General features: G+C 36.1%; 1 protein-coding gene across 1 annotated transcript in view; it reads right to left on the bottom strand.

Moving 5' to 3' along the window:
* LOC110380344 (heparan sulfate 2-O-sulfotransferase pipe) overlaps positions 1–23872 on the bottom strand; it is a 78026-nt gene that overhangs the window by 40261 nt on the left and 13893 nt on the right. The window contains exon 3 of the mRNA XM_021340296.3: positions 380–519. Within this exon, the coding sequence (XP_021195971.3) occupies positions 380–519 (140 nt within the window). The remainder of the gene's footprint in view (positions 1–379; positions 520–23872) is intronic.

The raw sequence follows: 23872 nt of genomic DNA, 5'->3' as shown, positions 1-23872 counted from the left end.
TATAACCCTTTAGGTATTAAGATGTAGAGAATTCCAAAACTTTAAATAATCATTTTCTAGCAAAATTCAAACTGCGAACCAAACTTTGGTTTCAAACAGCAATATTGTCCTGCTTTCAACCTGATTTAGTTTTGATTGAGTCTTTATTATGTATTGCGTATTTTTAAACTTCTGGAACTCAAAAGGTAAATATCTAGATAGAACTATATTCTTTCTCCGGCTCTTGTCTTGTCTACCTTTATCTGTGTAGCTTTCATTTAATATGTTCAATTAATAGGTTTGGAGGCCAAACAGAGATGCAGAATTACTTTCGCGTATCAGGTAGGGTAACCTTTGTTTTCCTAGCGGGCAACTGAAATAAATAACACTATGTACTCACTGTCAGTAAGATGGTTGAAAGCTGTGACGTCATCGTTGAGCCTGCCCTCCATCCGCCGCAGCTTGGTGCTCAGGTCCCGAGTGTGCAGGAACAGGAACAACGTGCATGATACTGCTATTAGAGCCACCAGCTCACTCGTCCTGTCAACAAAATTATATAATTAGCAAAAGCGCAAGAAAAAAACATGTCTATAAATACTACTGGCACTCACGGCAATATGGAACTACTTTCACGATAAACAGATTCCGAAACATTATAAAATAGTTAGTAGTTAATATATAGGTAAATAGTTCCTAAGGTTATCGCGTACACGCAAAGAAAAACCTCCACAGCATTTAAATATTGGTATAGAACAAGATATCAAAACGAATATTACAAAATCATATGTAGGTGGATACTGCCATGTTTATTATTCTAAAGAGATTTGTTTGATCGGGCTGATAAATCAATCTGGATATTATAAACATAATTATATGGGTTTGCGATCCCATTCAAAAAAATCGGTCAAAAGTTAAGTCTGTGCCGGGTCTCTGAAACCAAAATATTCACTTCTTCTTCAATTTAAGAGCCCAGCTCTTGTCGGTGCAGCTCCTTCCATTTACACCTATCTAGCGCCAACGTAAGTCTTTAAATCGGAATACGGAAATAGCTAAATATAATCAAGTAGTTTACAATCAATCCTTTTACGAGTGTCACAATAAAATTAAATTCACTTTAGTACCTACTTTGATAGAACCGTGAAATCAGTTCCAGGATTTATGGGCTATAAAGAACTAGGCACCTCTGGCGGCATTGACATTGTCTCCTTTAATAGTTTATTACTTAAAATTGTCTTAAAGTTTTCATAGATTACCAAGAATCTGCGGTAGGTAAAACTTTGAGGTTCAAAACTGGCCAAGTGGGAATTAAAGTCACGTAGGAAGTGTTATGTCCCATTAACTATAAAACGAGCCAAAAAAAAACACGTTACGTTCGTTTCTGCCGAGGTCCTAAAGTATGGACCACAGGACATCGTCATCAAATTTCAACTATCTAACGATTCGTTAGATACAGGCTGGTTTCAGAAGGTATCGAATATTGTTGGGATGCGGTCCCGTTTTGCCTATTTGGTACGAAACCCTAAAAAAACTAATTTCAATTTAGCACGAACAACAAGTTTACCGTAAAAATATAGTGTATTTGAAGTCTTTTTCCATTCTCTTCAAGACAATCTTCCGTTATTCGACAATTGATGGAAACGAGCGTGTCAATTAGATATAAGTATGTACACTTTATACAAGACTATTTCATTTACATATCCAAAAGAAATGCGGCGGATGTTATCATATAACTTGGCATATGCTAAACACAGACACACTAGTGACAATATAGCTTATTATTTATTAAAGTTATATACGAAATAATTATAATAAATAATCGCAATTGTAACACCATTGCACTATAATTGAAAATACCGAGTGTAAGATATTGCACTCCAAGAAAGGCCCGACACTAGGATAAATCGATTTCACAACTCGGCTAATCGATACATACCATCGGCTACTCGTTTGTCAATATCGGCATCGGTTCATTAGTATAAAGTCAAAACCCAATTTACTTTAATTTCAAAATATCGGTTAAGAGGTCCCATAAACTCAAGAACATTCATGACATTGTATAAAGTTTTCATTGCACTTTCTCGTCAGTAACTTGGTCAATTACGGTAGTGTACGACATTAAGTTTGAAGTAGCAGTTGTTCGGCATAATGCACTCTTAACTCCTCTGATAGTCATGGAAGCATGGAGTTTTATTGCCTTATCCGGAAACTTTCCAATTGTTTAGCAACGTTACGGCATTTTTGGGAAAGATACATGGACTTAAGAGAAAGGTTCTACATGTTTTAAGGGCATACCCGAAGTTAAAACAAGCCTATTTGGATATCTTAACAATAAACTAAAGCGTAACAGAATTTAAGATATGCATAGATCAAAATCAGTAAGTATTCGTTTATTTCGTAAAACACATTTAAATAAAACGTTTATCTGACTGTGGCTCGATAAAAAATCAAGGCATTCTATTCTATTCGAATTTTAAAACAATAGAATCGTTTATTTTTTGTGAACTGTCACTTTGTTCTTAATTCAAAATAGCCCGATTACAAACAAGGCTGACTCTGTGATAATTGAACAAAGAAAAACAATTGAAAAATGACAGTTTGTTCATACATACTTATAGATAGATTGTTAGTACCTAGTGTAACCGTTCTACGACAACCCCAGGCTGTAAAAATTTTCGTTTTTCCTAACATATATAAATACCGCAGGCTTCCCCCGGAGGGGAAGAGGTTGCGCCCCGCCATCCGCGCAACCCTGTAGAGCTCGTCACCTTACTGGACGCTCTTCCACCTTAGAGGACCATGCATTAACTTTACTATTAGTCCCGCCTAATAAAAACTAGGGACAGGGGTAGACGGGACGTCAACAAATCAAATCAGACTTAACATGCAGGGTACAAATTGAATTACAGATACTAGTAGAGAGTGAGAGGAGTAGCAATCCTACCTAACATAAAATATACATAACGCTTGCGTACAACAATGTATGTTTTAATCTACACTTTAAAACTACAATCCCCGGTTAGTGACATGGGCTACCACAGGGCAGTTGGCATGTCGTACGTGTACCGCCAGGACTAACACAGAAGATTCTAGCGGTCACGTTCCCTATGTTCTAAATGTCTTACCCAATCCTAAGGCATTGTACTACGAAGTACAACTGCCATTGGGCAAGACAGTCTCCAGCCTTGCTGGGCGCGTGCTCATATTAAGCCCCAACGTGAGCCTATTCAGCCTTTACTGGTATATACAAATCTAACGCAAGCGCAGTGTATCGTCGGTCGGTGGCAACTTTCCTTAGAAGCGCTATTGGTATACACCGAAGTGGTATTTCGTCACTCCCTCTTCCTTTAATCTGCCCAGTTCTTGACAGGCATCGGCAACTCCCCAAACCTAGCCTGTCCAGTATGCGTGTCTTGCCATCTACCACCGTAATATCCAAAATGGGCCCTAAGGTATGGTGGCAGCTGACGCGACACGATCTCTAGCGTCCCTCGGGACGGGTCTAACGTTCAGTTTTAGCTTGGTTGGTGAAGCCTACCCCCCTCCCTGGAAGAGTGCGTACAACAAATGCAAGACAAGGCCAGCTGCCGGTTTGTCAGTCCATGAGAAGTAGCTTTAACTAGCGTTTGGTTCATTTGGATCCCGGTACCAGATAAAGTATAGTTATAAATAGCGCACGGCATACGGCTAGTGCCGTTTAGTAAATATATTGCGATCTGTCAATGCGGTTCTGCCTCCTAAATGTGTATTCGATATGATAGTATTCATGCCCTAGTCCACGGCAATGTTGTGGGTGTGTAGGTGTATTATTAATGCAAGTGTAGTAGAAGGCCTTCTCCGCCTCCCTATAACCAAACGCATGTCAGAGGTACCTCAATGTAGTCAAGAGAGAATATGCCAGACAGATACATATATTTAGAAGCGCAATACATAAATCAAAGCTCAGTTTCCTTACGCTTACGCCAGTGCACAGTATCATTACGCTTATTGCCAAGTCTCGTTTTACGCTTTGCTATAATTAAGTTCAAATATCAAAGTAATTAGAAATAACAGCCTTGGGATGCCAGTCACGGTCTTTGGTATATCTGGAGCCAATGTAATAATAGGGATCACTCACCAGTTATCTGCTCATAGTAACTTGTATTCGTCTTACTCACCGGACCATCACCAAACACGATACTCACACATTCTTCCCGCATCACTTACTTGATAGAAACTATTATATCTTCAATATAGACTCCCTAATAGACTCGACTACAGTATTTGGTTACTAGTACACTTCGTGACTCAGCTCCGACTGTCCCCATTTCAGTTCCCTCAAAACCCTTGTGGCCTGCTATCCCTTCCTACATCCTCGCAAGTCCCACCTTCGGCGCTGACTCCACCCTGTTCTTAAGGTCCTATTTCACGTATTGGTTTATTTGTTACGAGATAGATTTATTAGTCTTTTTGTACACATTCTCAATTGTTCTAAGTATCGTTGTCGGGGTCCATTTGGGATTTGGCACATGTGCACTTCTATTCAATACTGAGTCCTTTGTCTCAAGGTCCTAATTGCCCTAACGGTTGGCATCGGCTTGTAAGTTCTGCTTAGCACATGTTTGATTGCTTTGCTGTGAGAACCTTTCAGACCCTTAAAATATTTTGTTAAGTTTTTATTGCACTCCATGTCAGCCGGCAAATATCCCTACCCATAAAATAGAAAGTTAATGTGTTCTTAAGAGGCCCGTCATCGTGGCGCCTTGTTAAACAAATTAATATTATTTGATAATAATGGGCTAGGTGACGACAGTCACACTAGGAAGTGAACACAGAATCCGTTTAGCAGCCTACAAATTACTGATCACATAAAACCCATCACGTAAGTACTAAGCAAACCTCTTTAGAGTAAAGTACTTTTCTCTATCCCACTTTGCACCGACTAGTGTTAATTCCCTTTCCCTTATAGAATGGAAGGCGTGTACCATCAAAAGACATAAGTAGAAGCTTAACCACAATAGGTGTCCTTTCACTAGTCGGTAGTTTCTCTCGAGAAATTAAAAATAAATGTGTGTTCTTGTAATGTAGGCAAACAAAGAGACGTCGGAAGCGCATGATTGTTATGTTAATTGAATGGTTGCTTGTGCAAATTGGAGGTATTTGTTCATGGTTTTGGTTTTCTTTATCTCTTGAAAGAATAGGTGAGATTTGACTAGACGTGTAAGTTTTTATTTCATCAAAATAGGTAAATAGGTTCAAAGTTCGAAGCATTTTATTCTCGTAAGGCGAAATGTTTCGTATGCATCGAACAATTAAAAATCTCATATTTTTCTTGGGAATTCCCACCAGAACAAAACGTAATTTATCATTACTTTCTTTATTAGAAAGTTTGCACAAAAATTGCATCTTTTATTTTGTCAAAATTCGAATGAGTATTTCTTTTCAGGTATGCATAATTCAGTGGCATTACCACAACTAGGCCACTCTCACTTTTTACAGACACCTAGATTTACAGGTTCATTATTCGAAACTGAACAAAGCTCACCGAAGCAGAGACAATACCTACCTACTTTTGTTTCATGAAATAGTTCGTATTTCACAAATGTATTTTTTAAACTTCGAACGAAGCATAGACTACGAACACAGAACTATTTTGTATGTAGAATCACTTTAAAATCTCGCATGTATTTTCAGCCCCTGCTTGACAAATAGCAATAAAACCGTGAGGTCCGAGCGATGACCAGGCCATATTTTTTGCCCTGTCATACCTGACAGCAAGTCATGCGTGCTCGGTATCCTGCGGACCCGTCACTGTACACTATTAATAGATGAGGACAAGAATTGCCGCCATACTTGTGTAGTTTGTACCATGAAGATCTCGTACAAAAAGTTTTATAGGTAGCACTGAATGGTAACATATTAACTCGTTTTTTTTTTAATGCGAGTGTTGTATAATTGTAATAAGTGATGTTTATGCATCCATTGCATTGTGGTTTTTACAAGAATAAAATGAGAATTAAAATAAGATTCAATGACCAGGGGTACTTTAATTACAATTTTAATTAATACTAGGCTTATGTAAAACACATAAGTATATTTATATGTTCTCGGGCACACTTGGATACCCAAGTATATAGTTATTTGTAAAAATAGAAATGTCTATAGTTTCTCTGACCCAAGATCCAATATCCAAAACTCTATGATTATTTACTATATTATCGACTTTTGATGATGGCTTCGTTGAATGAAACACCACATTATTTTAGCCACATCCAGTGTCCAATGTCTCTCACATTAGAAATTTCGATAGATAGCATGGTTCCTTAATGGACTCTTATTATGAGTAGATCTTGTAATTCATGATTTCTTTCTGATGATAGCGCAGAAATAAATTTGCATGAACGTATATCTAACCTATTATTTTAGCCCAACTGCATATCGAACTATGTATATTCTTATGTTCATAAATCGTTATATTATCTTTCTTTCCTTTCCATTAACGACTTGTTCAATAGCTCATGACTCATGACTTATGATTGCATTTTAAATGTCACTGCAAATAGAACTTCATTCATATACATGATGCCCTCTCTAAGGGCCGCCGTACACGGACTGCTCGAGCAGTTAGCGGCTGAGTGAAATACACGGACCGCTCGAGCGGTCGGCGTCGACTGCTTGAGCTGTCGGTTGTTGACTGCTCGAGCTACGACCCAACTGCTCGAGCAGTTGATTTTCAAAAAACAGTCGGCAAATGATAAAACAGACGCCGCGAGGGCCGAAAGGGCGGGGGGGGAGAGGGAAGTCGGAGAGCTGTCGACTGCTCTAGCGCAGTCAACGGCTCGAGCAGTCGGTGTATGCCTCGCAACCGCTCGCGAGCGGTCGACGGCACGATGGAATTTCATCATGCAGTTGACGGCTTGAAGCGGTCGCGACTGCTCGAGCAGTCGTGTGTACGGCAGCGAATGAATGACTATAGTTCACTGCGCGGTCGCGGCTTTAAGCAGTCGGTCTGAACTGCTTGAAGCAGTCCGTGTACGGCGGCTCTAAGTGTTTACTGTATTCATAAAGTAGGCAATAAAAACTAGTCTGATCCTCATTACAGAACATTATACTGCAATCAACAAAGGAATTCAAAAAATTCTTAGATAATGTAACCACAGGATGCGAAACGTGAGCTCTTGGGTTTTAATTATGAACTTCCGTAAAGACAAGCTGTGTTTATGTAAATTCAGTATGACTCAGGATGGGGTTTTCAAGATAACAGTCAAATTCAGTTAGTACATCGTGGGGTTTGTAATCACTCAATGGAAAACATAAATGTCATCATTAAATAGTAGGTATATATAGCTAGATCATTTAAGCGCTCTTAAACTTAAAACGTGCCTGGAAGTTCTGACAATTATATTCCATCATCATCCTCCTGCCCTTATCCCAATTTTACTCCATCATGATTTTTTGAATCAAGTTTACATGCACATTTCCTCTTATTCATGTAAGCAGAAAATTTTAAAACCTCAAAAAAACTTTCTACAATATTGACTAATATATTAGGTACCGTTGGTAACTACAACATTTATATTTTAACTTAACTTACTTTAGCTCTAAATTTTAATTAAGTAATTTCAGAAATAGTTATAACAGTACTTCAGTCAGGGCCCTGTAGTTAATATTAAAGTTACAGTTGGCTATAAATTCACCGAAGCCTTTCCTACTTCATGTTCTAATTTAATTAATTACGAGTACAAAGCTAATGGCTTCTTCTAATTTATGGGAATGTTACAACTAAATGTTGGCTGAAATAACTGTTTAGAAGTAGGTACCGATATACAAATAAGAATTTCGTACATCCATGCGAAGTTTCATGATTGCATGTATGTTAAATAACATCATCATCATGCTGGTTCACTGCAAACATGCAGACGTGGGTCTGTGTAAGCTTACGGTATACTTATTTTCAAGTTTCATGGTAACATTTCATGTAAGCTAAGTTGCAATGTCAATAAATCAAACGGCCCTAATATATCAAGTCTAAACATCAAGCCAATACACCCAAAAAATCGGGGGTTTGGAATTGGGATAAGTGTCAGTCCATCTTTTCTTGGCAGTATAGAAATAGAAACAGGATAATAGAAATGTATGTTACAGTTTTTGTAGGATGTTAAATAAATGTGTGTAAACGTGTATCACCAGTTAGATCATGCCAAACCATAACACGATGCTATAACAAAACCTGTACACTTTAAAACAAGAAAAGTAAAAACAAAAACCAGCTAACACTCTCAAACAGGTCCCATTGAACTTTAAACTCTACTTTCACTGCAGAATAAAAGCCATTAAAGGACGTTATTCCACAGAAATAAAACGTTTACTGGTCAGACCGCGTCATATAGAACAAAATGACTATCGGAGGTGCCATAACGGAAAATATCCTAAGAAAGTAGCGCGCCTACATGCGGTTATGCGGACGAGAAACGAAACGGTCTTTACCCTTATACGCCTTCTTTGGATCCGACTATTTTTATACTTTAATAATCGTTGACAGATGTCCCAAATATCCTAAACGTGTCGTTAATGCACCTGTAATTGATCGTGTGGTTATGCCCACCGTACCTAATTGACCTAGAAGAAGGCGACAGACCTATCTGTACTATGGTATCTCCGTTCATCTTTCTTTACTCCGTGGACAGCGGCTAATAAAATAGAAAGTGGTCGTCACTGGCTTGTAGGGTGAACGTGATATAAGGTACAAATAGCCACATACGGCATTGCTTCGAACAGAAAAACTATTGTATTATGATTTTATTGTGTATCGCATCTACGTGTACTGGTTCACAAAAGCCTTCAAACTAGGCCATAGAATAGGGATAATAACTGTGTTCAGTGGGTTTCGCGTCCTGATTCCGAATGACATTTGAAAATTATTTAGTAACGATCCAACGAGGTATTTTAGTAACTATTTCGGGAATCCGAGTTATACGACTAATAAAATCCTTCCTAGTAAAATACAGATAAAAGTACCTATACGAATGTAGGTTGTTCTAAAAATAATTTTCATCACATAAAATATAATACCCATCCATTAGAGCTTCCTGCGCATAGCATGTGTAAACACAAGATGTGATCGCGTGCGCACAAAACAACGCGACACGTGCGCGAGCGCAGGACATGAGACAAGTGCTGCTGCCGCCGCCACATTAAAGTGTCACGCGAATGTATTAAAAAGGAAAATCTCCCATCTAAAAAACAGAGTTTTATAGCCCATAAATTCTGCAACAAAGTGTATCTCACTTAACGTTGATGTTTTTAATTGACAATAAAACTAAATAGTGCTGTTACACTGTTTATTAATGGTCGATAATGAGAGTGACAGTTGTTTAATAAAGTTGCCAGTAGTCTAAAATTATTCGATAACTGTGTGTTGCAGATAAAGCTATAAATTTGTCTTGTTATCTCCTGTAACAAGTTGCTCATAGATCGAAAGCTTGTGAAAGGTCTCTTGCCTAAGGCTCCAGACTAAGATTTCTTTGTATAAGTTATCTGCAATTTTGAAATCAAAGTAGACCGTTTCTGAGCACGCCAGGAATTTCTGAATAAAGACAAATAAAAGGAAACTGTTACGAAGAGTTTCGCGCCAATATCACTATCAGATTACTTTTAATCACCGTAATTGTTCACTGAACACAGCGTTAATATCTTTATCTAAAAACTGTATCACATAGCAAAGAAAGTAATAAGACCTGCCACGCATTTTATCCGTAACATTAACCACTGACACGGTTAAAAGGTATTTGGAACTAAGCTACCCAAACAAAAGCGTTAACAATTTTAATTATCTTCGTAAAATTGTATTTTGCGTTCATCTCGGCATGAAATTCACACTTGACTTGGCACAAATCCGGTCACACGGCCAACTAAATAAATGTATAAAAGCCGATAAACCTACAATCATTAACACTGCGCTTTATTTCTTTCCTGACTTACTTTTACATACTGTCTTTTGTTTCTTTTGCGCACTTATAAAGAGATAAGTATCTTTAGAAACTAAATCACAGACTAAGAACATTTATTGGAAATATCAGTGGGTTAAAGATGCAAGTATACCAATTTTCGCCTTTCGCTGAAGTGAAAATGATGCTCTCTTTAAACCGCATGCCAGTAGCTGGTCTAGAAATAGGTTGTGGTCAGTCTGTAATGTCAATGCCTATTTTCAATGGCAATGGCGCCTCTAAGGAAAGTCTGACATAGGAATAAAGTACTTAGTCTGAAACAGTATTTACTGTATTTTTTTATTTCAATAAAATACGGTGACTGCTAGATATTCCAAGAGATTGATACGTCACGATCCCGTAACTTGTTTATATTTATTTCGGTACTATTTAGCATCTAGAAAGGAATAAAAAAAAATGGAATGGAGATAATGTGTATCCATGCAAATGACACCTTGCAAGATTGTTTAGAAACAGATTTTAAAGTCTGCATTACCTACATTACAGTTTATAGAGATTACCTAACTAATGTCGTCTTAGCAGGTGTGGCTTAAAATCAATATTGCATAATAGGTAACTAATTGAACTGTAGACAGCACTATAACCAGAAACTTAAATGCATATTGTTAGCCTTCCTCTACACATAAATTTTCACGTTATTACGACAGTCATATTTCCATATAAACCAGTACATAACAAGTCACCCATTCGTACAAACCACTAGAAGTTACCGCATTCTACTACTGAACAAATCAACAAACAATAGTCAAAGAAACCGCCTAGGCTCGCTCACCTACTTCCAACAGAAACAGTGCCATTTCCCTCACGCATCAATATCATTAAATGCAGTGATCCAAATCCGACCTCCGTACAAATGCAATGAATGCTTCATCAATTACGTTGACTAAAACGTACTTGTTATATTAACCTATAAATAACTTTCACAGGCGTCGCAAGCGCAGCGCATCGATCTCGCTGCGTCTATCAAGCCGCGAAACGCTAATCATATATAACTAAATCATATTTATATATGTTTAACCGTCGAACTAATTTATTACTTGCGTCACATTTATTATTGAACGCGTCCCATCTTCATGTATTACTTAATTTTATTGGATAACAGGTTTTTTTTTTAATCATTGGAAAGTATCATGCTAGATAGCAATAAATCATTGGTTTATGCAATATTGTGTTTAAATTATTCCCACGCGTATTTGAGGCGATTGGAAAAACATTACTTAAGAGCAAGGTGATTTCAAAGTATCTTAACGTAAATTACTGGAAGATATGAAAATAGTTGACAGAACAGTAGTTTTTATTTCAGTACAATTAATTAACTATTAAGAAGACTGAACACTTGACTTTACTGCCCCATAAACAACTAATTGGAAAAAGGAACACATTATGCTAATTTAAAGATAAGGCATTTGAAAAGGAAAAAACAAACTCCTTACCCTACCTTGATTGAATAAAACAGTGAGCTAAAGAAAAAGTTGGAGCGCAACCAATCAATCAGTATTGACTTTAAATGGAGCTTGCGCCGTAAAAAACGAACATCGTCCTGAGCTTTCTTCAGTAAATAAATCTTAATTAAATCAGAAAAATAAAGTAAAAAATCACCATTAGCGGGTCTGACCAGCAATAGTTATCACCGTCAATACCATAGATAACCTATCGTTAATTACGCTTTAAATCTCAGTTTTGCAATTGAAGCAGAAATGCGAACGAATATCAATAATCATTAAGAGAATTATTTGCTGTGAACGTTAAGTACCTCTGCTAGTCCTGATTTACGAGCACATTGATCTCAAGTTACTAAAAGTCTTTAACTTTTCCCCGCTAACTCAGTTTACTGCATACAGTATAAATATAATGTTTAAAGAAATCTGGCCCACGATACAGCCTCTTTCCCCACATTTCCGTGTAATGCTGTTATTTTTTGTCGGCATTGATGACATTTTTTCTCCGTCACTTGTAACTTTGTAAGCCGAAATCTTGTTATTTTTTTTATCGCAGCACGCAATGACTTGCTATCATTACACCAATCGGCTTTATGTCAAAAATTTCGCTCCGTTTTTTGTAAGGCAGGTGATCATGCTGTAACGACATTATATTATTAAAGGAAGCATTGTACTTAATTTTTTACTAGAAGCTCAGGGAAAATGCAATTTCTGTTTTCCTTAACAGTTTTGTTATTCCCTGGACATTAAAGCATTGTCCAGATACAGGTGTTTTTCTTATCAAGCGCTAATGTGTTACTGTTTAATATTAAAGTGAAACAATTTAGCACCCATCTGAGGAGATTAGGGCGCATAAAGTAGGCGTGGATGTAGAAAGCTCTGATAAATGCGTGGCAGGCTTAAACTAAGTCTGGCTGGAGGCGCGATTGGAAAGCTGGGTGCAGCCGGTGCACTAACGGGTTGCTGCAGCTTTCCATGGCGAGATGCGCTTTCTGATATCAAATACCATTATACTAGTAAATGTTCTGCATTGTCACTACTAAGAGGTATTGATGAGTTGCCGCGGATGGCTCGTGTAGCCATTATAACTTGCACGTTTATGAAACAATTAGCACGCAACGAGTTACACAATCTGACCGCTGGACAATGTTTATATGCCACACCATAATAAGAATAAAATCATGTCAGTGCATGCCATGAGGAATTAAATTGTTCTTTAATGTTGTTTTTGCGCACATTTTCATAACATATCGGCCCATCAAGGGCGGGTGAAATGTAAATAATTGTTTTTTTTTTTGTACCATTCAATTTAGTTTTAAAAGGTGGCATTTGGTATATATTTACCTTATCAATAGGGAAACTGTAATTAAATCGGTTATACGGATATCATTAAAAGATTACGGTAACAACCTACAATGTATGTGATCCTCTTTCGAGCCGACTCATCGTCACTACTGCCATAAATGGTGTAAGCAGAGCATAAGGCAACAGATACACGTAGCGGGCGTCATAATCGTTTTATTGTACTTTAATGGTGTCTAACGAGGTGCATGCGGGAGTAAGGTGGAGTGCACAATTGTTGTAGGATACCAGAAAACATGCGCTTATGTGCTGATAAACCGATATGGTCGATATTTTTATAATCACTTTAATTATACAAGAATGTTATAATTGGTTTTGTCTGCTTCCCTATTTATTATTTAAATGATGTTTTCAGCAATAGGATTTATGAAGAAAGATAAATTGCAGTTACATACTCTGCCTATCACACGAGCTTATTGGCTTAATTTTACACCAAAAACCATAATTAAGAATTTATACGCGGTATTTCTGAAAAGCTCTATATTACTCGGAGCTACAAACAAAACTATCTGACACGTTTTCCGGTAAAATACAGATGCTAAACGCCTTTAAGATTATGTAAATTTCGTTTGTAAGGACAAATGGTATTTTCATGACCATAGCCTTTTTATACCTCCATTATGGACTAGAGTTAGCATAGGAAAGATCACGACAAATCGTGGCGAAGACTTTAGTGCCAATACCAATACCTGCGATTCTTTTTGTTACCTAGTTAAGCTTATGTAAGTAAAGAGCTTTTAAGTAAGTAAAAAGGTTTCACGTCTTCTGAACAATGTAACGAGGTGCAATTAGAATCTCATTACGAAGTGGCGGTTTTCTATAAGCTATCTTTCTTTTGACTTGGTTACTAGAGACATGAATTTAGCCAATGTCAAAATTGAGACGAACTCGCATTTGGCAAGCGCTCTCACAGAGAAAGAGGAGGCCAGGGCCCAGCCATCATCATCATCTTCCTGCCCTGTTGCAGCAATGTATGTCTTTAGTAGGCAAATCAAGATAGAGTTCGCAGTAAACCACCAGTTTCTGTTTGTTTTGTTATTCATGTAACATATTAATATGTCACTACCATGCTTTATATTGGAGAATGGGTAGGTAATATCAATAGTGATTCCCCCAAAAGTAATAATCATATAGATTTCTTCCTCATATTGAAAGAATTCAATACAACCGTTGCACGTCATGTCTACACAGTGGAGAATGCTTATTACTGACACTATCTATCACGATCCGATATTACTTGCGAAGATATTAGACCGTACATAATAAAAAACAGAAAGAAAAGAAATATCTCCGTTGTCAAATGCACTGAATTTACTATAATAAAAGATAATGATAGACATAAATATTTTGCAAATAAACCTTTACAGCAAGATTGAGCAGCTGTCTGAAAGAAATAGCTTCACAATTAATTTCTTTATTACATAACTGGTTTTATCCTTTTGTGCGCATCTATTATAATTATAAAGCTATACTTTAATTCATGAGCAAACAGGAACATCCCCATGTAAACTAATAATTTAATGCGAAGACAACTGGCCTAGCCGGTTTGATTATGGTAATCTCTCTCCATGTCATGTTCTACTAGCCGAAGAATTACGAACAGTAGCTAACTTGACTTTAAAATTAACTGCTAATTTAAACCATGTTGTAGAGAGGTACATACTTGAAGTTAAACGTGACTTATAAACTGCGTGGGTTTGGAAGTTATCTCAGGTTCAATGATTTACCGTGTTTAGATGGTATCTGATGAAATATCTAAGGAAATGATTTCAAGTGTACGGAATAAGACAACTAACATGTATACTTGTAAGATTTGGCAGAGAAGTTCGTATCTACATAAACCGGGTACCTATATAATTAGTGTGTATGTAATTAGAAGTAGTATCTCTGTAATTAGTTATGTTTAACGTGCCAATTTAGACGGCAAGCCATCAACGTTATTTAAAACTACAGCTGTTCTACCAAGATAACTTTGCCAATCTTGCAACTAAGGCCATTTTACTTATTTTACACTTACCTACGATAAATCTAACTATTGTTCAATGTGACGTCCTCATTTCCTTACGATATTTTCAAGTTTATAAAAAAATAGAGACCAAATATGACCAATCTTTCAAATCTGCACTTCAAGAATGGCTCTGTTTAATACACGGTTGTCATACTTATAATAGCGATAGCTACCCATTAATATTAATAAGACCAGACCATCCACAAGAAACCGAAATATTAAAATTAAGCACGAATAAATACATGGTTACACATAACAACTACCCACAGCATATAATCAGTGAACTTAATAAGCTACATCTAGGCACGTAAACTGCGTACAACCGAACGTCAGTTCATTAGCTTCTTAGTAACGACGCAGTTAATTCGGTAATGACTGTAGTTAGTTAAGAGTTAGTTTAGTCTAGCCGTCAGTTAGTTACTGTAACGTGAAACGCCAGCCTCGATATTGCACCCATGATGTATTGTAGGACATATTTAAAGCTAGAAGTTAAGATGAATTGTGATCCTTACTAATATTGTAAATGGCAAAGTAACTCTGTCTATTTGTAAGTCGCTTTCACGCCAACTGAACCTAATGCCGGAGGAAGGGCATAGGCTACTTTTTATTCGGGTGCGAGAAGTTGTTCTCCCGGGGTGTGGGTGGAACCGTGGGGAAAGATAGCAAACATATTTGATTTTGTAGAAGATAACCAAAGTACAGAAGTTAGATTCACTGACCTACACTTTGCTTACAAAAGCTTGCACGTGCACCTAACAACCCGACTTTTATTCAAAGTAAGTACACTAATAATATATTCCATCTCGATAGATATATCTTGTTACGTATCAACAATAGGTAACAAACGGCGGTACATGATTACAGGACGAAGATCATTATACACAGCCTCCGCCTTAACTCTTATCATTAAGCCGGAATAACGGTAACTAGAGATTAATGTACTCTCCCAATATATGAATTTGGAGTACACAGTCATAAATTATCGACCACATACATATAAATTACTAACAAGGTCGATAGAATATTGAAATTGCCACCGATTTTAGTCTACACGGTAAAACGGATGTCATGTATTAACATTTGCAAATGTTAACGTAGTCTTTATTAATTCGTCTCATTAAGTAGTTGGTGATGAAGTTTAGTTAATTACCTACATATAGATATGTACAAATATGTATGTATTTATCTCAAATCAAGTTGAATACAGTAGCACTCACAGCACAAGCTCTTTTAACTTTTTGCAATTTTAATTGTAATTTTAAAAGCATTTGGCTTAGCTCTATAAACTGTTTACCTATATACGAAAAACAAGAATTTATCCTTCATTTTATTGCTGTGTGAAAAATAAGTATACCGTCTAAAAAGTAGTCCGTAAAAATAAGTATACTATCAGTTAGAATAGACATCTTAAATCAAAATACTATCTCGTGGTAAGTCTGTTTAAATAACAGAAGGCCTAAGGGAAGCCAAGTCAAAAATCTCAGAAACATTATTACTAGCAGTGAATCTTCCCAGTCCTTTGCTACATGCGATCACTTCATCATAAATTGATACCTATAGCTTTACTCTCAACACGCAACGCCAAGAATAACGACCAATATTATAATAAACTTCAAAAGCAATAACATAAATATTATTCGAATGGATCTAGAATGAAATACAGACAATGTTAACTTAGTTTTTTTTTTGTATGCTAATAAACGCGGCAATAAAATAAATATATATTAGAAACGCTTTCGTGAAAGTAGTTTCTAATATTTAGACAAAACACTTTTACTTTTAATTCTTTTGTATTATAAATAAACAATAAAATATGTATGTTTTCCTCCTCTATGATCGCTGCTAGCGTAAACTTTTGTGTTTCAAAATAACACTTAAATCAAATTAGTCAGTAGGATTCCGACTATCTTCCTCTTCACAATTTATTTGTTAAACTAATTAAGAAGAACTTTGGCATGGTCAATGTAATCAACGGGCAGATTCGCAAACGACACATGAATACAAAACTTAGAAGCTTCTTTATAATCAATTCTAATTTAAAACTACCTTGTGAGGTAATTAAACTATCCTAGCTTCTCATAAAGTTAACCTTCCTGCTTTTGTATCTCTTCTAAAGCAGAAACAGCCTCCGGCATTAACAGGAAAGTATGACGCATGACGGAAGCAAGGCAATGTATAAAATAGGGATGGTGTTATGCAGTTCGTATCCACCATCCATCCGGGACGACAACAGCTATGCGCCCCGCGGTGCTTATACCTTTGTCGGCGGCGCCCGCGCACGAGGCGCAACGCGGCCACGGTAATTAGCAACCGTTCATTAATCACGCATCCGCCTTTGTGGCCGGTAAACAAAGTAAAAGGCTTGACATTAACATTCAATTATATTTATGAATAATGTCGGATATTGCGGTATTAATGATATACAATAAAAAAACGCAATATTTAAATTAAATTTTTATACTTCTATCCTAATATTATTTGATCCCGACGTTTCACATCTTTTTTGTCGGCTGGTATTTTGTTTGGGCTCATAAATCAGTATGAAGATGAATAGCAGCACGCACATTACAAAGATCTGGTAACCTTGATTGGAATCAAAATTTTCTATAAAAAAATACTAATTAAATTCCATCGGGTCAACTGTTGGCCGAATGTTTAGTCTGCATTGTGCACAACTAATCAATTCATCTATAAATCCGCCCTCAGTCATGCATGACCACATGAGTAATATATCCACATAAAAATTCGAATAAAAAGACAATAGATTCATTTCAATCGTAAAACTGATTTACAATTGCAAACATTACCTAGTTAGTGGTACAATATGATACCGGACATACCTATCCGGTTTTTAATTAACTTTTTTTAATCTGTCGCGTTACGGTACTTCAGTAATTTGGCAAACAGTAGCGTTATAATTTAACCAAATTTTTACCTACGGTATGTAATCAAGAGTTCATTGAACTCGCCTAGAGGAATTATAAATAAACAAAAAAGGACTATTTTATGGAGTTTGGAACCATTAAGGTTTTATCTATATGAGTATAGTATTATTGTAGAATTAAATAACTAATTATTATATGAATGCTTTCTTCTGTATATCTCTAACGGTATGAATGAATCATAAGCAATTTAAATCCATACAGATGGGTTACGGTAATCGTTTCACGTTATTAAACAAACTGAGTAAAATTCCCAGAGTCAAAGGTTGAACAAGGTTGTTCATGGTAACTTTTTAATCGTTCAGAACTTAGAAATAGCATAACGAAACAGGTAAACATTTAATAAATGAGTTAATTTTATAAGTTGTAGTTTTAACAGGGAATTGGGTAAAAGGCTCTGTTCGAAATTAATAAAGATTTTTAAGAATTATTAATTACATTTCATGGCAGATGAAATTGATTTGTTGAGACTGCTGAAATTAAATCAACCATCAAATCCACAAAAAAAACAAGTAAAATTATTCGTCTGCAACTGCATGCCTATTAATAATGAATTGACTTTAACATTAGCTTTTAAAGTTTATTTTTATCATCAAATAGTAAAAAAGCGAAACATTTGTAATTAATACTTAATTAAAGTATGAAGAAGCTAAGAAACTATAGAATGATTCGTAACGCTTTCCAGTATAATTTAAGATGTGAAACGCAGTCTAGACTAGACAGTTATCCTACATAACTAAGTATATAGAATATCTTCCCTTACCAGTCTACTAAACTTTCTACGTCAAGTGTCACAGTATCTGCGCTTAACGATACGGTAAATCCAAGCATAAAAAGATTTCTATCTAGATACGTTATTGGCATAAAACTCGTAATTAATGCAGTTACGAATAGTTACGATATAATCTTGAATTTAAAAGTTGATAATAAAATTGTATGGCTAAAGCTTCAAGAATTTAACGACCTTAGTATTGTGCAAACAGGAAAAGATAATACCAATAAAGACTAAGGAATCAGCATCTCAATAATCCCTAATCGTTATTAAAGATGCAACTTTCTAAACCGTCTGAAGGCGGCGTTAAAATCGCATAAAAGCATCTGTGACTCGCATCATATGAATTTGATCAGCTGACTCGTCCTCTCACTTTCTTGCGAGTGCGCGTGGGATAACACATAACAAGCTTTTATGATCTATTCTATTGAGACGCCCGCAGCTGCCCAATCCGACCACTTTTACTTTCTATCTCATCTCGGGTGAAGAGGTAAAGCACTTATCATGACATCACTGCATTACATGAACTGGTCAAAGGTCACTTTTAACCACATAACACCTTTAGATCGTTTTTTTAACTCTCTAAGATTACTTGAAAATAATTTAGAAAGTACTCGATTGCGTAACTCGAGACGCGCCAAATCGATACCTGAACATCCAATGTCGATGTAAAAATGCGCGTCATTCCATTTGAAATTGTGTATTGTACCGAGACTTAATTAGTATGGCTGGTGTAATTTCGCTTTCATTATTATTAATATTAGCGTGAGCACACGACAGATGTACTTATCTGATGATGTTATCGATATAATTGCGTCTGTGTAACGTGACACAGATTCAATGTCACCGGGACGATGGCAATGATCATTCACAATAGATCATGATGTTGTATCAGTTCTAGTTGTCTAACTCCGTGGCGCTAGATGAAAACAATTCAACTAACGATGCGTTTTGACATGATTTCTACTGAACAATTGTGTAAGCACTTGTTCTTGTAGAAAACATGGCATTGTCTGAGTTCACGGTCTGCCAATAGTATGGTCTCCTTAATCCCTGAGACGTGATATAATTGGGCGATATCTCGACTGACATTCTATCGCAGGTACATACGAACGTGTTTCTATTGTTGCAGCTACTTATTGAATAAGTCGCTGCAAGTAGATTTGATGGAATAAGAAAAAGAATATACTTTTTTTTCTTTTCAGTAGTTTATGATCCGCATATTGTCATTTCCACCTCATACTAACCTACAAAGAAATCATGTCAATCACCCTCACAATGATTTAATTATCACGTCTTCCAATTTGTATTCAGCACCACTACAACTCATAATACATTACGTATGTAAATCTAAGCACGGTTAGTAGATAACATCTAGGCGCAAGATAACCTGACGTCCTTTCTTTTTGATTTCTCCTCCGTCAAGTGAATGGAAACTTCGAAACTCGCTAAAGAGCGAATTCCGTGCCATTACCTACTTCAAAGACTTAAATCCTCATTTTGAAACAATTGAACAACCACTCGATGATACCACACAAACGATCTCCTAATTGAATTATAAACATGTTAACTGTCTTTCTATTATTGTAAATTGTTCTAAATTGCTCCTAAGTATTGCGCATTTAAAATAAAATTACGGGACAAGTCATACGTAACATTATCTCGCGAGATTACTCGGGAATTCTCTTCTAAGAAAAGTGTTTATCGGGCATGCACTGAGGCTGCATACGTGAGTATGAATATCATGAAGGAATCTAAGTGTAATGAGATAGTTTGTGGGTTAGATTCAGACGCCTGCGCCGGAGTCGCCCGCGCTAGAGAGAATAATGCCCGCCTTTAGGGCATAACTTTAATTCAGCTGGCAACCGCGAACGAGTTTATAGTCATGCGAAGGAGAAATGAACGCAATCATAAATCCGAATTAGTTCTGTAGGAAACAATTAAGTTGAGACATAAATATATTGCACTTTATAAACATTAAACTTCACGTTATTTTTGCTAAATCTCACTCTTGTTGCTAAGTTATAAAATAATGAAATGCTCCAAATATAATTTGTTAATTTTATACAAGACAGACATTTTTGCATAAATGCATGTTAATATCTAGGTAGCATACGGATAAGAATGTTAAATACAAAAACATGTGTATTTATAAAAATTAGCTGCTAACATAACTGAGTGCTTAAGATCTAGTTTAATAATAATATTACACTTTCTACACTCGCAAAAAGCTGCAGTTAAAATGACTAGTTTGTCTAGTTATAGCTAGTTTATTACGTCGCAGCTGGTTGGAACTAATCACATGTATGCTTGTATACGGCAGTAATATCATTCGTACAAGAAGCGTGGCTCGTCGACAGTTCATTGTTTGTCGGTTCATTTACATGATGAATCGACATTAAATTTTGACGCTTTGAAATTTTTTGCCGATTTCGCGCAGCGCTGCGTCCGACATAAACAAATTAATAGTCAATCGGGATCCAATCTAAAGTAGATCGAATCTCTGATATCTTCATATCTCGCCACACTCTATTACTAGTAACAGGTTAAATTAATCAACGCTATTCATGCGTTAGTTTTTTCCCGCCACCTCTCCGCTAGTTGTTCTCTCGTTATTGTACCCGAGCCTGGGGTGCTTTAACTGCAAGCAATTTATAATCCCTTCACAAGTTTTTGTTTGACGCATTTTATACAGAACATAGATGGATAGTCTTTATTCACTTCGAAAACATTAATAAGGGCGTTGAGTAATTTATTTATGACGGAAAATTAATTTGAACATTGAATTTACATTTCATCTGACGTTTATTTATATTGAAGGTTCGTGTTCCCGTATATCAACATTCATATAGCTTACACCGTGAAACATTTATCTTGTTGCATTCATTAATGCAAGTTTTTATATGCGATCAAATTGCTGGACACACTCATTTATAATTTCTTGGGATAAAAATGCGTGTTATCTGTTATTGCGTGCGGACTATCTACTTAAATATGAGATTTTCTTTTACGTTCAGTTTCAGATCAGTAGAGCAATACTGTAATTATATGCATTGCATTAATACATCGTTCCATCAATTCTTCTCAATTAAAAAGGATTTGCCACGAAAAAATGTTGACATGATAAGTTCATGACATTCCATAGATAAGCTTCACAAATATTTCAAGCTACGTGCTTACGTTTCATGATTCGCTAGGTAACCGATAAAATCTGAAAAACACTTAACTGGATTAGTGCAGTTCAGTCCGCAATTATATACTTAACGCCAAATGTATCCATAGACAACTTTGACGTTAAGCGCTCAGTTTTTATCATAGATATAATATTACTAAACAAGATTGCGCACGCTCAAAATATATATTTACGAAAATGAACTCTATTCTAACGCAATAAGGTACTAAATTGGTTGCATAATACACAGAGGCAAATCCGAGCCGAGAGGGATAGTTCGAACGGAGGCTGTTTGTCTCTTTCTAACACCTTGCCAGCATAAAAAAATGTTGTGATCAAAAGTTTTGTCTTCCCAAAAAACAATTGAATCACTTATATTTTTATCTTATTTTAACAATTGTAAGTCAACAAATTAATAACAATCGCATTAATTTATTCGTATTTATTATTAAAACATAAACAACATAAATTTTTATTTTGCTTTTATTTTCTAGCGGTAACCCTGAACATTCTTGGCGCGTAATCAGCATTAAAAATTTTGTTTATATTTTTTAATATTAAATCAATTTAAACTATTAAAATGGTGAAAAAGTGTTGCGTTTCTACTTGCAAAAGTGAATCCTATGGTGGTTGCAATATATCGTTCCACAGGTTAGCTAATAATAACATTTTCGTAAACCAAACAACTAGGGTGCCCATGAATTCTTGTAACGAGTCAAAATATGGGTGATGGATTTAAAAACTGTTGTACTATTGTTATAGCTTCCCAAAAAATGAAGAAAGGCGACATAAATGGCTCAGCAGTCTATATATGAAGTAGAAATACAAAAAAAAACAGTCTTCACTTCGAATCTTCCTGCTTTTATACTGCTAATTTCCGCAAATTATTAAAAGCCTTTATTAGTATCTTAAGGTCACAAACTGCGTAAGTTAAAACTTCAATACTAATCTGTGTTTAATAATCTTAGCAAATTCGGATTTGTCTCACATAGCTTAATCTCATAGTCACCCTATTAGAAAGGGACAGACAGCCTCCGTACTAACTGTTTCACTCGGCTCGTTTTTTGGGTTTATATGCGCAGTCCTGTTTACTAATATTATGTCTATGGTTTTTATACAAACATAATAATCAGAACGGTTTCGCAATTTTAATTGAAGTACTAATTGCACTTATCGAATAATACTTATCGCTTCTTAACGCAAAAACGATCGGTATATTAAATATTTGATTCGAAAATGTCGTGGTTAGATACCTCGCTACATGAGTCGTCGCATATTCTAGGCACTCGGAACACATTGGCTATTCCTATCAATAGGGTGCACTGACTCCTTTTGTAACTACTTAAGTTTTTTCTCCCTTTTTTCCACTCAACTAGCTGACATTGACATGAGGCGTCCAAGTAACGTCGAGGCGCGAAATCAAACACTTTGCGATATTAACCGTCAAAATATGACTGTGAAATCAACTGACATGATCAACAACACCTTTTTGTATGAACCGTTAAGTCGACTATTAGTCAGATGTAGTCAACTAAATATGTTATTATGGTGTCCATTGCTAATTGTATTCTGACGGGCCTAATGAATATTTATAATGATCGGTGTAATTTTATGAGAGTTTTATGTCACTTTTATATGGGGCTTATATTCATGGCTTTACGTTTTCGCGTCACGCTATGTGTAATTAAGTTTTAATCTAGAGTGCAGTACCACACCAAATGGTATTTTATTATACCTTTAAACACCTTCGACCTTATAACGTGCTGATTCACGTAGTTATATTGCTTTAAATTACGTTATTTAGGAACATTTATTCACCATTAATGTAATATGATAAATCAATATGAATGAATACAGATGTACGAGAAGAATGTGGTAGATTTGTCTCAAATATAAATGAGGTTAAAAGCAGGAAGATGACGAATCATTTACAAAGAAATGAAGGCAATATATTATCAAAAAAGCTGGGTATACCCGAACCTGATTCGATCTAATGAATCATTAAATCGTCTTCATCATGGTTCACAATTACGAGCTACATACAATGGACAGTTTTTCTGACAGAAAACTCAATTACATTTTGCGTATATGCACATGGGCGGTGATTCTCATCTGTTTCTCATGGAGAACAGAATTACTAGTGGAGGTTCCATAATGAAAAATCTTCTAAGAAAATGCGGGTGTGTGCGGGAACCGAGAAAACGTTACTGTCTGC

Source organism: Helicoverpa armigera, chromosome 11 (assembly GCF_030705265.1).
Source record: "Helicoverpa armigera isolate CAAS_96S chromosome 11, ASM3070526v1, whole genome shotgun sequence".
Taxonomy (NCBI): domain Eukaryota; kingdom Metazoa; phylum Arthropoda; class Insecta; order Lepidoptera; family Noctuidae; genus Helicoverpa; species Helicoverpa armigera.
The sequence above is the reverse complement of the archived record's forward strand: the minus strand, read 5'-3'. Positions and strand labels throughout refer to the sequence as shown.